The following is an 18,778-nucleotide window of genomic DNA, read 5'->3' as shown; positions in this document are numbered from 1 at the left end:
AAAGCAGTCAGATGTAAAGCAACTGACTTTCAGCTTTGAATACCATAAAAAGCAAATCATTTGGCTAAGAGTGATGGCATTATGGCAAGTTTTTGTCTCTTTATGAGTATGTGTGTGTGTGTGTGTGTGTGTGTGCGTGCGCACGTGTGAATCATCACAAAACCTAAGTAAACAATTTGATTGAAGTAAGATGGTCACTTAAGTGCCACTATCCATTCTCAACCAGATGGGCAGGCATGAGTCAGAGATCTTCTATCAGTGTTAATGGGAGAAGTGTAGCTGAAGCCGCTAAGCATTAAGATGAAGAAAAACTTTGAATTATTTATCTGGAAAAAAAAATTCAAAGAGATACGAGAACCACATGTACAGTGCAGAAGCTAAGAGCTGATTTTGTATTCTCTTCTATATAATTTTTTTCAAAGTCCATTATAACTTGAAATCATTTTGAGAGGACCAATATCTCTGAAAACCTTTTACTCACTAAAATGGATTTTACAACACAATGTATAAATTTAAATAAAAGACTCCTAATGCTAGGAATGTCAAAATATATATATATATATCATATGCTCTCAAGTCACTTCTGTGACAAAGAATGATGGCTAAGAAAAGAAAACCCAAAATATAAACATCACGATTAAGAAACTAAAAAGCTGACTAAGTGAGATGCATGCTTCAAAGTACTGTGGATGGCACTCTGGTATAAACATATCAAAGAGCAATATAAAAGATTTATGAGACAGATAATAAAGCAAGAAGGGTAAAAATCAGCTGTATTGGTATAGTGCAGTTAAAGATGAACTACAGCTACAGCTCAGAACTACAGAACATAAAACCTGAGGCTTAGGGTTCCTCTGATGGAACTCTCTCCATATGAGGATGAGCAAAGGGAGCCTCAGGAAGGTGAACCAACTTACCCAAGGTCATACATCTAGTTAGCTAGCTAATAGCTCATTAGGCAGCTGATAGAACAATAGTCATAGATTACCAGAGCTGGGAGTGAATTTGGAGGCCATTGAGTTCAATCAACTTCCTCAATTTATAGCTGAGAAAATTGAGGCTGAGAGAAAGGGAAGTGATATGCCCCAATTCAAACAGAGTAAGTGTCAGAGATGAGAATCAAATCCGCCTCCCCACCCCTAGTTCATTGCTTTTTCCACCACACCATGCTGCATTAAAACGAGAGTCAGCATCCTAATTAACAGAGACAGTAGAAACAGGAACTGGGATCTAAGGGTGGGTCAAACATGTGTCAGAAAGACTATCTTTAGCAACTTCAGATCTGTTTTGTTGTAGTCCTTTGACTTCTATTTCCTTTATCTCTTCCCAAAGAACATATGTCTCTGACATATGCAAGGAGGCTAGCGAAAGCCAACACTTCGCCTTATTAACTTGTTTTTAGCCAAACTAGCTACAGAAATAAAACCAGTGTTCCCACATTACCGATAGAAATAGCAGGTTTTTCCAAATCTGTTAATTCATGGCTTAGTAATAACTACTTTGTAACTTATGCATCTTAATTGATGGTAATAAGGGAGTTATTTAATTGTGGATTAGTCTTTCAGAAGATGAACTCCTTTATTTTCGAATGATTTCCAATGAGTCTTACTAATAACCTATCTTGTAATTACAGCTTAAAAAGCACTGCAGTAATCCTGCTCTAATGTTAATTGCAGTGAAGTCTGTAGAAGAAGCAACCTGTGTTTGAAGACCACCTGCTTCCAGGGCTTACTCTTCTGATAAATGATTATATTCTTTATATGTATGACACAATCTGAGGCCAGACTTTAATTATCACCTGTGGTATACAGCTATGGAGTTCACAAAGGCTCTAGGGGAAAAAATGATCCCCTGAGGAAGGAATTTCATGAAAATGTAGTGCAAATTTTTTTTAAATTCAGAAATAAAACCATTAATAAGCTTGTTTACTCTTAAGCAGAGATGTCATCTGAACCCCAAAGATAAATCAAAATACATAATGAAGCACACCCTAAATTATTTTGTCACAACAAAAAAAAACTAAAAACATCTGCAGAAATGTCATGCACCAGAAAAGAATCCATATGTTTTCTAAAATGACTAAACTGGTACTTACAATGTGTTTCAGACACAAACTTGATGGACCCAAAACTTTATTTACTAAAGGCAATATAGTCTAGGGGAAAAGCATTGTCTTTGAAATTAGAGGATCTACCATTTACTAGCTGTGTGACTCTGGGGAAAGCCTCCATTCCCTCATCTGGTGTATTAAGAAGTTGGAAAAGTTCAAGGGTTCTTTACCTCTTTACCTTTTTTTTTTCTTAAATAAGTGCTTAATAAATACTTACTGACTTGACTTTTTTGTGTCATGAACATCTTTGCAAGTCTAGTGAAACTGATGGACCCCTTCTCAGGGTAATATTTTTAAGTGAATAAAATAAAATATGTAGGATTGAAAGGAAATCAATTCCATTGAAATGAAATGGTCACAATATTAAAAGGGGTGCTTCAGTTGAGGTCTGATTCATGGACACAAGGCTGCGAATAAAGCCCCTTTTCTAGATGACATCTCTGGTGTCTTCTAACTCTAACATTCTTTAATTCCTTATTCCTATGAAAGAGAGAGAGAGCAGCTTTTCCCTCCCCTGAAATACCTTCCTTTCCAATTATTCACCAACCAAATGCTACATTTTTTTGCAAAGCCCAACTCAAGTATTATATTCCCCATAACGTCTTTCATGATAACCCTTACCCAACCATCCTATAACATTTATAAGGTATACCCCATAAGCTAGAAAAGTGTGTGAAAAACTCTGAAGTGGTTTATCAATATAAGGAAATGTGATATGTACTCACTGCCTTTTTTTTTTTTTAATTTTACATCATTGTGCAGTAGATACAGAATGGAATCAGGAGACAGGTTAGAATCCCATCTTTGGCCCTTATCAGCAGCGTTAACTTAGCAAGTCATAAAATGTCTCAGAGGCTCAGTTTTTTAATCTAGAAAATGCAAATATCCATACACATATTTTATCTGAGAGGGATCTTATGAAGAAAGTACTTTCTGAAGATCTCTATAGTTATGAACCATTATTTTTTTCTAGGTGGTTCACGTGTGACATATCATGCTTCACTAAGGAGAGTGTAAGCTACTTGAAGAGAGGCTGTGTTATTTTCTTTGTATTTCCAGATCATTTAGTATGCAGTAAGAGCTACTCAAAAGACATTAGGGACTGGTGGAAAAATCAGTCAATTGTGGGTCATAAGAGCTAGTTCTAGATGTGCCAATCATTCAGTTAGATTTAGTTCCACAAACACTGAAGTCTCTATTGTGTTCAGGACACTGTGCTAGGAGAAGGGAATACAAAAGATAAACATGTCACATACCCTGTTCTCAGGCATCTTAAAGTCCCCTGGGAGTTGTAGGGAGGGGATAGATGCAAAAATAAGCATGATAAAGGAGAAGGTGATAGCAACACAAAGGAGATAGGGTCTAAGTATTATTCTATGAGAAATGTAAGATGATGGAAATTATTTGCACCTAAATGGGGAGAAAAATCAAGGGAAAACTACATGAAGGAGATAGTACTTGAATTGAGTCTTGAAACAAGGGGAAAACATCAATAAATGGAGCTCAGAGGAGGGGAGTTCATTCAGGTATGGGGACAGTATGAACAAAGGCATTGAATGGTAAAGTAAGGACAGGAATAGAGGGTAATCCAATTTAACTGGAGTTGGAGTTTGATTTTAGAAGCCCTTAAATGTTGGGATACTGGTAGGCAACATGCAGCCACTGAAAGCTTTTGAGTGAGCGGTATATTAGAAAGACTATTCATGGGACATTTTGAAGGATGATTTAGAGAAGGAATGGAATGGAAGGAGAAATACCAGTTAGTGCTATGTGTCTTAGACAAGGCACTTAATTTTCCCGGGTCTCAGTTTCTTCAAATTTAAAGAGACTGGACTAAATGGTCTCTATGGAGACTTTATAACCGTTCCCCCCCACCCCATAATATGCAACGTCCAAAAGGCCTTCACAGAGATTGCTGCTATCGGAACTCTTCTTTTATTACTGTTCTGCTTCAGTGCTAAGAAATAGTTGTGTTGTCCAATGTCGCGTATGCTATTAAGAATGCCTTTGAGACCGGTGAGCAAAGGTCTTATTTATTATCAGTGAAAGGGGCTGAAGAGACTCCTTTAAGGAAGAAAATCTGTAGAGGCTACAAGATCGTCTAGAAGTGAAATATGAAAATGTTTCCACGTACTTGTATCCCTTTGGTGTCAGGATGCATTTTGAGTCATGCTGGCAGGGGTTAAGGTCCTGGGCACAAAAATCGAGTTTCTCCTCACACAACTCACCTGCAAACAGCAAATAGCATTAGTTCAGTGGGGAAGTTGCTATGAAAAGGAAATGAAGCTTCAATAGCTTCCCTCTGGCAGCAAAATAATTCAAGTTGGCCAAAAGGTGACCTTTTTATAACTAACTCAGATGGAATTAGAAGGACATCTGTTATTTTCTGTCTTTTAAACTTTTTTTTTCACTAGAAAAGAGTGACTCAGAATTACATCACACTTTCATAGGTCTCCTCAGGTGACGAGATAAATTACTGGCTAAGAGCATTCTGACAATATAATAGTTTCAGAATCATGTCAAAAATTCTAAACAGTGATGTTTCCAACTCACTCATCCAAATCAACAGCAATTGAATGTGCAAAATGAGGGGCAAATTAGATAAAAGTCATGCATTATCATATAGGTTCCAAGAAACTCATGAACAAACATACAATTTAATAAATGCAAGCATTTGATATCATTTGGTAGCTCAGATATGCACATTCACCTGGACTATTTCTATTTACTGCCACATTTATGCATCTCTTAGAAAGATCCCTAAAGTATAAGTAATAACATGAGTTTATTTTCTTGATCTAAGACTACTTAGCACAATTCTGACTTTTTGTAATATCATTTTCATGGAAAGTGGGACTTTTCAGTGTCTTCTATACTGGAAAGGTACAAACAACCTTAGTATCATCTTGTTCTGCCTCATTTCTTGACCATGTGTGGACTTCAGAGCATGCACAAGTATTCTGTGATTGTTTCTTGGTCCACTTACCATATGGTGAGGAAAGGTTTTTTCAGGTGATCAACAGAGATATCACCTCTATAGCACTTCACAAACCATAAAATGCTAGCTATTATTAGGTCTAAATTAATTTTTGATTTTTTAATGTAATGAATGAACCCCAAAATGGCTTACTCAGGTAAACCATTGGTAATTTCCAAAGAGTGACATGGGCTTTCATTTGCTACAAGAACTGGGGACTGAACATCATTAATTACATCAATAATTAACTATACTCAGTGCTTTAAATGGAATTTCTTTGTAAGAAATGTATACTTAAAAAATAAACGTGTTAGTGGGGAGATATAGTTCCACTGGTTCTCTATTATGCATCAGATCAAGTCTGAACAGTTTAGAATGGCATTCAATGCTCATCCCAATTTACTGAGAATCAGCATGGCAAAAGGGATCAAGCCCTGGCCTCAAAGCCTCGATGGTCTAGGTTCAAGTCCCAATTCTCATACACCTTGTCTGTCTCACCCTGGACAAGTCATCTATCTTGGTGACCTAAGCAACTCTTGAAGACTATCTAAGGTGCCAGTGATGGAAACAGCTTCCTTACCTGGGAATTTCCTACCAATGACACACAGGTACAATCCCTATCCTCTACTTTTGCAGTATTTATGTCACATTACTTCTCACTATATGCTTCATGTTACAGTGAAACTGAACTAGCCACTACTCCTATAGAAATGTCATGCTTTCTTGTCTCTGTACATTTAAAAATATACCACCTAGGATATTCTCCCCCTCCCCTAATTTATTTTTCATGATTTGACTCAACTGGCATCTTTTCCATAAATCTTCCATGACCTCATTTTGCATATTGTTTATACTTTTACCTTCTTTATTTCATAATGGTTCATTGCATCTTATTCTTTTGCTATTCAATTAAGAGAACGTCTTGTTGATTTATGTATTCCCCTCACCCAATCCCTGGAACATTGCTGTGTAGAAAGTAGATATTTTATGCTGTTTGTCCTTTGTTCTCAAAGAGCATCAAGACGTCAAGAAGGTGATGCCATGACTTGCAAATTAATTCGATTTAAATGAGGGAGGGCTGTGCAAAGTCACCAGCCTCACTTTCTCCTCCAGATCCATGTGGGTTCAGTAGCCAGATATGAATCTGGCAGACAGATAAACTGCAGCAGCAGTTTAGCTTGATGCAATTTCTCACAATGGACTCACTTTAGAGCATGCATAGGTCTTCTGCAAATGTTTCCTGTCCACTTATCACATGGTGAAGAAAGACTTTTTGACTGGTTTCTGAGTCAGTATTGAGCATGCACATAAAAAGCCCCAGTGACAAACTTGTCCTTCTTGTTGTCCAGCTGTGTTCCAATAAGCAGGAAATAACTACTGTAAAGCCTCCAGGTAGGGAAAGCACCACTGGCCTATTCATCTCATCCAAGTTCAGATAAAGTCATCAACACAGCCTACCTTAACTATTCCTTCCTGACTTAGGTGAAAGAGTACTGGAGACAGAATAGACTAAGCTGTAACCTAGTAAACTTCAAAAGGCCAGGAGAAGATCTGGAAACCAAAGCTTGTGGATCTTCTGCATGCATGTTCATGTTGGTTTGGAAGCCAACAGAAAGAAGCTTTTGCAACCACCTCGTAAGGGGATTGGAAACAGGCACAGAAAGCCCAGGTTTGCCACAAAGTTCATCGGTGGAATTACTTTGTTTTGAGCATGCTGTCCACTCACAGGGCCTGGGCTCTCATTGACCTTCCTTCTTTCTGTTTTAAATTGTATTAGAAAAAAAATTCTGAAAGGATACTTTAGAAGTCAGTTCTTAAGATCTCTTTTGTTAAAGCATTCTCTATCTAAGGAAATCTATAGAAGTTACACATTGATGGGAAGTAATTTTTCTTACTAACGGAAGTTATCATTGTATGTGAATATCAGTTTTCTTGCAGTTAAGGAAGTCAAAGCACTAATAAAAAAAAAGAGATGCTTCACTCCTTTTCTCTAGAGTGAAATGGGCAGGAAAATCTATGATTGAGGATGGGCCTATATAAACTCTTCAGATCTCTACTAGTTTAAATCTGTGATCTAATGAAGTAGATTTCATAGTACAGGCAAGGAAATGCAGCCATGTGGTGTGCTTATTCGCTTTCCCTATTTCTATAAAATAGAATGAAGGGCATGAAAGCTGAGATAAGAAAGCAGCAGGGAGGAAACACACTAGTTTCCAGAGGAAAGGGCTGTGAAAATAGAGAATGCTGGGCAGTGACTCAGCAAAAAAGCCTCTGGTAGTCTAGTAAGCTCATAATACATCAATATTAATACGCCATGTAGATATTTAATATTAATTGTAGATTTTATTGACATCTTACATAAACATACATATAGAAGTTAAAATAGTTATAAATGTATACCTCCATATATGTATGCATGTAGATACATGTGAGCATATGTGTATACATCTATATACACATATATATCAGCTAACAGTTGAGACAAAAGCTAATCTTTTAAAAAAATCTGGTCTAAAGTATCTTAATTAATTCTTTGGCCTCCATCTGAAATGTTGGTATGAACCTGTGATTTGATCATACAGGGGTTATTTAATATATGCTGATTACCTTTAGCACATTTATTGCCACTAAATTTTCTAACTTTGTTATTGATGAAATAACAAACTTACATTAAACATTTTTTATATACTTGGCATTGTACTAGGTACTGAGATACATGTTGAAAATTAGGCAGTCCTTGCTCCCCATTCGGCCATTTCCGTCTCTAGCTCATTTTACAGATGAGGAAAACTGAGGAGAACAGGGTGAAGTGATTTGCCCAGGGTCACAAAGCTAGTATCTTAGGCTAGATTTGAACTCAAGAAGATGAGTCTTTCTGATGCCAGACCTGGTGCTCTATGCACTATGGCGCCACCTAGATGCCTGTAACAAAATATATACAAATTAACTTTTGGGGGAGTGAGGGTGGGGAGGGCACAAGTAACTTTGGATATCCATACAGACTTCCATTGTAAATAACACTTTGGGGGAGCGTTCTTTTCCCCCAAATCAGCTTCTGCTTTTTAATTTCCCTAATACTGCTGATCATATCATAATCTCTCACTTTAATGAGACATCATCCTTAGGGTTTACCAGGATGCATAGTTCCTGACCTTGTGGCTTCTAGATTAATCTTCCATAGGATCTCAGACACTGAGAAAGAGGGGGTAAGTGATTTGCTCAGGGTCACATGGCTAGTAAGTAAGTGCCTGATACAGGATCTGAACTCACTTAAAGGCTAGAACACTATTAGCTGCCCCACCAGCTACTCTCACTCTCTCTCTCTCTTCTCTCTCTCTCTCTCTCTCTCTCTCTCTCTCTCTCTCTCTCTCTCTCTCTCTCTCTCTCTCTCTCTCTCTCTCTCTCTATCTCTCTATCTCTCTCTCTCTCTGTCTCTGCCTCTCACCTGAAGGAGATTTTAGAGGTCAGGTTCAACCCCCTCGTTTTACAGATAAGGAAACTGAAACAAACAAGTGAAATGTCTTGCCTGAGGTCACACAGGCAGCAAGTACTAGAATCATTTGGTTTTTGGATTGACTGAATGGTGCTAATACTCCAGTGAAAATTGTTCAGTGACTCCCCACTGAATAAAATCTAATGCTTTCCGTCTGGCCTTCAAGACTCACCACAATATAGCTGCAATTCATTTTTTTTACCTTTTCATCTTTCATATTCCAAGGCTTCCATAGAAATACTCTACATTCAAGTCAAACTGCACCACTGTTCCATGATCTTGCTCTAAACTCGCTCCTTCCTGTTCAGATATTTCCTCTGCTGGCAATGGCCTACCATGGTCTGTCAAATCCTAACCATCATTCAATCCCCTTTCAAATCCCATATCCTTCACAAGCCTTCCCTGATTTCTCCAAATGAATTTGCCTAAGTTTTTTCTTTTTACCTCTCTTTTCTGAGCCCCACAGACTTTGTTTTTACCCCTGCTATGAGGTTTTTCACATCTTATTTTTTTTCAAGCTTTAGTTATGTGTTTCCTTGTCATTCATTTTTGTATAACACATCATAGGGCCTCAGTAAACTTTAGCTAAGCTTAATTATGGAAATCAAAGTGACCTTAATTGGATTTTATAAAAAGGGACTGACCAGAGACCCAACACACAAAGATGCCTTTCTCTGATGTGATAATGATAATATGTAGGTGATACAGACATCCAACAGTACTACTCTATTCTGTCATGGTAATTACTTTATCAATTATGTTTCAAATAGATCTTTCCATTTGAAAGGTAAAGTCCCAAGTGAATTTTTTGCAACCTTTTTTTTAAAAAAGTTTTAAGTCCTATATTAAAAAAAATGGAATCTCTAATAGAACAGCCTTCTCTGGAATCTGGCATCTAAATCAAAAACAAAAGTATAGCTTTTAGCTCTCAACACTCTTTGGTTGATACCTTAGGAACTTAATTCCTGCCCACCCCAACCCTATTGGTTTCTATCTCCTACCCAATAAATTGCCCAATTTAAATAATGACATGAAGGACTTTATGACTCACTGACTGATGACTTTCCTACCTGAATTGCTACTTAATAAATGTTTGCTACGTTGAATTGTCTTCACTTTTACTTCACCTTTTAAGGCATTTATTCTATTTCCTTGACTTCTGATTTGTCTGAATTTGTTGATAAGAATTTTATTATTTTTATTTTTTGAAGGGAAAAGGTTAGAGTGAACTTATGTAGCTTTTAAAGAAAAATTCTGATTATACATGGGTCAAATAAAATCATAGCTTTCAGTTTGTTATGTTTCATTTTTCAGTTATTAACAACCTCAACCACATGTCATCTGTAAATTTCATATTATATATACATATATATGTATATACACATATACATATACTTACACATATGTGTATATGTAATACATACATACCATTTACTCTCTTAAAAAACTCAAACTACCTCATACCCAACACATTGGTAAAAATTAATAAAAATTAAAATTTATATTCTGGTTGTGCTTTGTAGAAACTACTATACTTCTTTCTATATTTTTGGTAGAATTGTAAATGGATAGGATCTTTTTGGGAAGCAAATTGGAAGTACCATATGAGAATCATAAAAATAATCATCCTACTCTTGGGAAGATATCTAAAGAAGCTTATTAAAAATAGGATATTCAAATATATAGAAGAATTATTTGTAAGTGGAAAAAAGAAAAAAAAACACAAATAATATCTCCAACAAATACAAAATGGCCAAATTGCTAATACACATCAATATAATTAAATACTGCAGTGCAACTAGGAATGACAAACATTAGAAATATAAAGGAATGTAGAAACAATTGAAATATACACAGATGGTTATACAAAGGGAAAATACTGTAGCACATGTGATATAGAGTAAGAGTAACATAAAATATTGTTATCGGCATGTTAAAGGTGAGTCACTTTAAAAATTTAAACAGTTGAAAATGTTAATTTAATGAGCTTTATTATTGTTTAAAGACAAGTTCATAATAGTATTTTAATAATATAATTAGTAAGTTCATGATATATAAATTTGAGTTACATTGTTCTAATTTTCAATTTTATTTCTCTTAGCATACTAAGTCTTTAGATTAGACCCAAATCAGATCATTCTCCAGCAATCCTCCATCTCCCACAAGGCATCCTGTTTTCTTTCCTAGTTTCTTAAATACATTTGAACTTCGGAGAGCTCACAAGATTTCTGCCTAAAGCAATTTAGTTTAAGACTAAAGTAGTGCAACACTGGGGAGTTCAGAGACTAATCTCAAACAATAGTTCTTCAAAGAGCACTACATTGAGATGTTTTCAAGCACTGGCCTGAGACTGTACCTCAGTGAGGTTCTAAAGATTCCTCTTCTCACCCTTCTAAAGCATCTGCAGTCTGAAAGGAAAGTAGCTTGTCGTCAATTTATTCCCCTCTCTCCCTACCCCCAAGGCCTCTTACCACCTAATACCGAGGTAGCCCCTTTACTTATATCAACTGAATTAGTAAGGTAGTTCCTTAATCAATAGGGAGCTGAGTTTTTGACTATGGAAATCTCTTTCAAACCATTTATCATGTTTAGGCCCAGTCAAAAAGAATATTGAAAGCAAGTCACACCAATTGACTGCTTTGTAATGCATCCCATATAACTTCAACAGTAACAGTAAGAGACACCCTGGAGGTGAGGGCTACTGAAAGCTGTATTCCAAGATAAAGGCTGACACTATGATTTCAGACACGGGCTCATCAAGTAAAGATGAAATTAGGGTCATTGTATGGAAGGTGGATGCTGTGGATTTCATTCATTGATTATTCAGAAATCCCTCTATGGGTCAAAGGAAAGAATGGAATTTCAGGAAGACCTTCATTCCTGTCATTCCCTTGCCCTCCTCTATCCCTGCCTACCCCATCATGAGTTAATGAGTGATCCAGGAAATGAAGCACACCGGGTATATCATACCGGAAATATGGTAGAAAAAATGTTCAGAACAAATCTAAATATTTTAAGTGGTAGAATTTTTCTGCACCAGAGGTATACTTAGTTTTTGTTATAAAATTTGTCTTGATTGGACCAACAAATTCAGTGGAAAGAAAACGTGACTTCAGGAAAATCAAATTATATATTGGTTCTCCCACTTAGTGGCAGGCAATCTTGGCCTCTTGGGCAAATGACTTTGGCCCTCTGAGCTTCACTTTCCTCATTTGTAAAATGGGGAATAACGGTATAATGTGTTGCTCAGGACTGGTATAAATACATGTATCTGTAACATATTGTATATATGTATATTACATATAATAAAAATGAAAGTGAAAGCACTTTGAAAATTGTAAAGTAGTAGATTAATCAGTTAAAATTGTTATTTTTAGCAATAAATAGTCATTCTCTATAGTCAGGTTAGATTGTCATGCAGAGAATAATAATAGCCAGCATTCATATAGCACTTAACTGTTTGCAATACACTTTGCATACATTATCTCATTTGATCTTCACAATAATCCTGGATCATAGGTGCTGTTATTTTCTCCATTTTATAGATGAAGAAACTAAGGCAAGAAAAGTTAAGTGACTTGCCCAGGGTCATACAGCTTGTGTCTGAGGCAGGAGGATTCAAACTCAGATATTCTTGACTCCAAGTCCATCATTCTATCCACCTTGCCCTCAACTGCCTCCAAAAACAGTTTATATTTAACAAAATACTTTGAAAATATCACCACCTCCCCAATATGATATAGCTTGCAGATTCTAGCTTCAGTGCCCTCTGAAGTGGCAGAGTTGTGGCAAAAGGGACTATATTTAAAGATATTTAGAAATTAATAGTATAAGTGTTATATTTTCCACAGTTATATCAGAGAATTGTCATAGAGAGTCTGAGCAAATATGCAGCCATAATGAAGAGTTAATATTGGTGCATCTAGATGGTGCAGTCTATAGAGCACTGAGCTTGGAATCAAGAAAATTCATCTTTATGAATTCAAATCAGACCTCACATGCTAGCAGTGTTACCCTAGGAAAGTCACTTAAACCTGCTTGCCTCAGTTTCCTCATCTGCAAAATGAAGTGGAGAAGGAAATGATAAGTCACTTCAGAATCTTTGCCAAGAAAACTTCAAATGGGGTCACAAAATGTCATATTCAACTAACACAACTCAACAACAACATTTAAGAGCTAATCGTCAAAAGGAAATAATATATCTGTCCTCTGTTGGTCTCAGTTTATTGATCTGCAAAATGATGGTGTTGGGATGATATTTGGTGTCTATCCTAGTGCTAACATTCTTGTTTGTCCTTCATTGCAAAGAGGATCAATGACATCACAAGATGCATGAATTGGATTTAAGTGAGGCAGAGTTGCATAAAGTCATCAGCCTCACTCTCCCGGAGTAATCAAAGTCCAGTGGCAAGAGCAAAGTCAAGACACTGGTGATGGCCTGGGATGCAGTGCATGAACTTGGTGACTTTGATATCTGAAGAAACTCTAAGAGCTGCTGCATGATTCTGCTACCTTCATGGCTTTTGGAACAAATTGTTCTTCACTCATTCTGCAGGGGGATGTCTTCATCCACTGATAAGTTTTGAGGCTTAACATTTGATCTCAAACAGTCTGTGATTTCGTTGATTTCTCAAACATCTATTATGCAAAAGCTTGGTAAAACATAACTCACTATATAAATACTGGTTATAATTTCTTAATGGGAAGCTGCAAATTACAGTATCCCTGCAGTAATCCCTATGAGCTGTCCATAACTACATAGGTGTCATCTTAACCTGAAATAAGGTGATGCTGGTTTGTTGGAGTTGGAGGCGGAGGACCCAAATTCAGATCTCAGCTCTGCTACTTGCTACCCGTGTGACCATGGGACAACTTTAACTTTGAGCCTATTTACTCATCTTTAAAATGAAGATGGAGGATATCACCTCTAAGGTTCCTTCGAATTCCAAATCTATGCTCATATGCTCTGTAATTGCTGAAATAATTCAGAAATATGAAATGAAAGGAAAGAACAAAAGGAACTCTTCATCTATTGTAAAGTCAAAGCAACTTTAAAAGATTTTATAATTTTAATAAACGCAATGACAAACCACTGGCCTACAGAGAGGTGATGGACTCCAAATCCTCAATGAAACATATAATTCTGGATATCACCAATGTGAGAATTTGCTGTGGTTGACAAAACATTTTTCTTTTTTTTTGTTCAATTCAGAGGGCAGGGGGAATGGCAGGTGTGGGAGAGGAAATAAATGCTTGTTAATTGAAAAAAAAATAAAGTGACATCAATGTAGTAAATCACAATTAAATATCAGGAGACACTGCAGCAAAATGTAAGCTCCTTGAGGACAGGGAATGTTTGCACCATTTTTTTTGGTCTTCATATCCCAAAATAATACCTGAATGCCTGGTACACAGCAATGGCTTAATAAATGCCTACTGAATTAGATAGAAATTTAAAAATAACTAATGCTTGAAGATGCTCTCAGAAAAACTTAGAAAGACTTACATGAGCTGATGCAAAGTGAAATGTACTGTGTCCAAAGCAATAGCAACATTGTAAGATGATCCGCTGTGAAGGATTTAGCTATTCTTGGCAATACAATGATCCAAGACAACTCTGAAGGACTTATGATGAAAAATCCTATCCATCCTCAGAGAAAGAACTGATGTTGTCTAAATACAGATTGAAACATACTTTTTAAACTTCATTTTCTTGAGTTTTTTTGGGGGAATCAATGTTTTCTTTCACAACATGACTAATCTGGAAATGTTTTGCATGACTACACATGTATAACTCTGTATCGAATTGCTTGCCTTCTCAATGATGGAGGTGGGAAGGAAGGAAGAAAATCTGGAATTCAAAGCTTTAAAAATACATGTTAAAATTGATTTTTACATGTAATTGGGGAAAACCAAAATAGAAGATTTAAAAAAATAGCCCAAATTAATACAATTAAAAATAATTAATGCTTGAAGAAAGCAAGAAAAGACAAAACTTGATTTCCATTGGTTTCAGTCTCCTTTTCAAAATGAATCAAGAAAATCTGTAATTATTTGAATATGAGGACTGAAGGTATATATTAAAGTAAAGCCTTTTTGCTGATAAATTATTTGCTCTGTGCTTTAAAAGATTATTGATGGAAAATTCTCTGAATATCATTACAGGTGGAAAGACTTACATTTTACCCAGAGGTGACATTTTCATTATTTTGCATTTAAACTTAGGTCAAATAGCAATGTCATATACTAGGTTTATGTATGTAGTTATTGAATACTATGCCATTTTCTCACAAAGAATTTAAGTGCTTTCTTTGGGGAGACCCAAAGACAAAATGAAGAGCAGTTCCTGTCTCTAAGGCACTTACATTCTATGGACATGGGACTTTTTGGGGTGGGGAAGGGGTTTATGCAGGGGTGGAGGGTGGGGGCGGTGGAATAAAGGTAACCAATTAGGCGCCATAAAGAAAATGATCATTAATTTATAGACATGTGTGATTCTCAAGGCTTTCAAAAGAATGTGTCTGATCACATGATTAATAACAGTTTATGGCAGGTCAACAATTAAGAAGTACATTTCAATATTTGGTCATCTTAGATGCATAGGTTTGAGGGATGAAAGATACATCTATTTAATGTGTCATTTATTATTTAAGAATAATTAAAGGACACTAACAAGATGCCAGCAGAATTAAACACAGATTCATTATAGATATGAAAAGGAAAGCAATCATGTTGGAAAACGTGATTAAAGCACAATATAATGATTAATATGAATAAACAATAGCCATGTGAATTTTTGAAAAGTAAAAAAAGATGTTCAGGAAGTCAACAAAATGATAGATGAACAAAAATAATCAACTGGAAGGTATTGATATATAACATTTAATAAACTTTTCATAAAACCTTGCTAAAATATATTATTGAATTTTAAACAGAAAGTCTACTTAGTCTGATAGGGAAAATGTAAATGTGGATTAAGGTATTATCCTTCTGTTCACATTACATTAGAGCAATATCACTATTCATTTCAATTCAACTAATATTTATTAGGTGCCTAAAAGTATATTAAGTTCATCCTAAAATGAACCAGGTAGAAAAAGATCATTATTAGGCTCTGGCTCAAATAAATATATATGAACAGACATCCAAATGAATCTTTGCTAACAATTTAACAGAATTATCATTTTCAAAAAACCTTTACTGTTATTTTTAGAATTATCCTCTAATTGCCTTTATTGATATATTTTAGAATTTTTCAGCAAATAAATTCAAATGCAGCATGGCGAGGAGGAAGCAACACTGGATTAGAAGGCTAGACATCTCAGATTTTCCTTCTGGATTTTTGGAGTAAATGGCTGTGTGATTTTGGGAATCTCCAAAATATAAAAAAATGATGAAGTTGACCTATATCATCTCTATAATCTCCCCCAGCTTTAAAAATTCCATGATTTTAAATCAGATTCCAACATTGTCATGTGATACATAACAGTTATTGGAAATCTAGAATGACAAAACGACTTTTAAAATATATTTATGTTGTACTGCCAACTCTCATTTTTTTCTCTTCTGCTCCTTTCCTAATATGTAACTTGTAATCCCCTTCTCTCTTCAAACTAACTTTGAAAGGTTTCTTCAATTACATAAAAATTACATAAAAAGGTTGTGTTTATTATGCTATTAACTATCTGTATTAAGCTATTTTACCTCTTCTGGACTCTATTTCCTTATCTGCTAAATTGTGGGTGGGGGAAGAGAGTGTGTGAGATTATTTTTTTTCTAAGTTCCTTTTCAGCTGTACACTCTATAAAGGACTTAGTAAGTAACAGAGAATTAGGACTGGGTTTAATTTTGCTTTCATTACTGATTCATTTTGAAAAAAACCCAACAAATCAAATAAATAACCCTCTACTTTACAGCTTCCTCCACCCTTGTTCTACAGAGATGAAAGCTTGTCTCATAAATATTTTTGTTTATGCCTCATCTCCTTCAAGATAATACCAGCTTAACTCATTTCACTGGGCTCTGCTGGTAATAATTGAGTATTTTGGGGGATATTTCTGATCCACTGTACTCTAATTCTGACGGTTAGATGCCTCTTTTTCTCCCCCTTCCTGGGCTTCTACCTGGGTTCCTGGATCTTAAGTCACTTCCCTGGTTCCTTGGGTCTTGTGGGACTAAAGACCTTCTTTGTTCTCACCAGTCCTCTCAGGGAACATTTCCTTAATGCCCATCCTTCAACTTAGATGTTGTCAAACTTCCTAAAAAATAAATATTTGCTTGCTTGGGTTTTTCCAGGTCTGTTCTTCAAGGAAAGTTTAGAGGCTTTTTTGGAGGCTTGGAGCAAGAGATGCTGGGAAGGCTCCCTAAAACTTCTCTTTCACCATCTGTTAAATGTGAGAGTTGGATCATTTGGTTTCTGTGGTCCCTTCTGTCTTTAAACCTATGATTCTATGACTCCATATCTTCAGGAGGTCTATATACTCCTAAGAAACTGTTAAGAATTAAAATGATGATCATGATCACTCTCATTATTATATCAAAATTTAAATAACATTATACAGGACAAAAGAATTTCATCATTTTAACCTATTAGAAAATCCTAACTGGTTTTACTTATAAAGTAACATTTTAAAATCAGTCATGGGCATTTATTAATGTATTTCCCCTCCCAAAGTAACTTCAACAACATGTATAGACATATTCTCTTCCTAGAGGATCTTTAGCAGAAGATTGTCAAATGCTCACTAGAAGATGATTTAAAAATGTTCCCAACTATCATTATGTTTATTGTACATATAAGCCAAATGGGACAGGATAACATGGCTGAGTTTCAGCTATTTTTCCAAAGGAATCTTTTTAGATTCAAGATATGTCTATAAAAGACAGATAAATCCTCTAGGAGGCTGAGCCTCCAGTGAAGGGTGGAGTTGAATGGAGCACTATATTTCCTAAATCTCTTCTTATGCCAGAGGATGCTTTCTCCCTATATACTTAAAACATGCATCAGTAAAGCAAAACAAAACAAACAACCCCTCCCCATACACTAGTTTTAGGGGTACTCTGGGAGAGAAGGAAATGGAGCAGTAAGAAAGGGAAACAATGAAACACAATATTCTTTGTTTAGCTACAACGGCGATTATCCTTCTTAAGTCACTGCTGCTTGACACTGGGCAAGTCTCTCAATCCCTCTCTCATCTGTCAAAGAAGAAGGTTGAACTAGTAAATCTCTGGAGCTTCTTTCAGCTCTAACAATCTTTGGGTCCACGGACACCATTTTTCCTATTCAAAAATGCCTGAGGCATAGCTTAGTTTCTTTTTCAAACAGAAAGGAAAATTCATATTGATAACTAAAGGGAAGTTACTTAATATGACAGTGTGAACCAGAATGCCCTCACTGAACTTTATTATATGTGACATTTTAAAATACAATTTCAAGAGAGGCATGAAAGTTTGGTTGGTTTCCAGAATCCCCAGGGTACAATATAGATTTTGGAGACTTGAGCACATTGCTCTTCCAGTGTTTTTATCCTTAGCTACCCCTTAAGTCCAGAAGAAAACAATATACCAAAATTAATTAGAATGTGCTATTGCCTTACTGTGTATATTGACATGGAAAGAGGTTATGTAGCAATTTGGGAACTGAGGATAAAATTTATTTGCTTAGTAGTCAAGGACAGTCCTTGTTCTACTACTTCATGTAAGAGACTACTTAATAAATGCTTTTGATGATAGTAACACAAACCAATTCTAACTACTAGATGACAAAAACAAAACAAAACAAAAAACAAGAAATCTTTTCATCCACAAAGGGGCTGGAGTCTATTTTAGGAAAACAACTGAAATAGGAGAGGCTTACAGGTGAGATCTGTGCCTTAAAATCATGACCTGGGGAACGGGATGAGCAATTGCTATTATATAACATTAGTCAGAGAATAGAATCTTAAATTTTATTTCCACATATTTCTTCATACATAGAAAGGGCAAGGTGGGCTCAGAAATTGAGGAAGTGCATGCTTAGAGACTGGGTAGGGAAAACACTGACATATTACATGAAGCGATTCCTCATTCCTCCCAGTTTTTAGTGCCTTCTTCTTTCTGAACTTATTTCACATTACTTTACATCAACTGTATACTTACTGATTTGTATCTTCATATCTCCTGATTATTTACTAACTTGTCTAGGTTGTTTCCTGCTAGG

The 18,778-nt window shown here is 35.8% G+C and overlaps 1 protein-coding gene across 2 annotated transcripts in view; it reads right to left on the bottom strand.

Moving 5' to 3' along the window:
* The window catches only part of SLIT2 (slit guidance ligand 2), a 394,889-nt gene that overhangs the window by 31,528 nt on the left and 344,583 nt on the right, over positions 1–18,778 (bottom strand). For both annotated transcript variants that reach the window (XM_072622130.1, XM_072622131.1), the window contains one exon: positions 4,245–4,338. In XM_072622130.1, the coding sequence (XP_072478231.1) occupies positions 4,245–4,338 (94 nt within the window). The remainder of the gene's footprint in view (positions 1–4,244; positions 4,339–18,778) is intronic.

The sequence above is a fragment of the Notamacropus eugenii genome, chromosome 6, assembly GCF_028372415.1.
Source record: "Notamacropus eugenii isolate mMacEug1 chromosome 6, mMacEug1.pri_v2, whole genome shotgun sequence".
Taxonomy (NCBI): domain Eukaryota; kingdom Metazoa; phylum Chordata; class Mammalia; order Diprotodontia; family Macropodidae; genus Notamacropus; species Notamacropus eugenii.
Note: the sequence above shows the minus strand (reverse complement) of the source record. Positions and strands in the feature narration are given on the sequence as shown.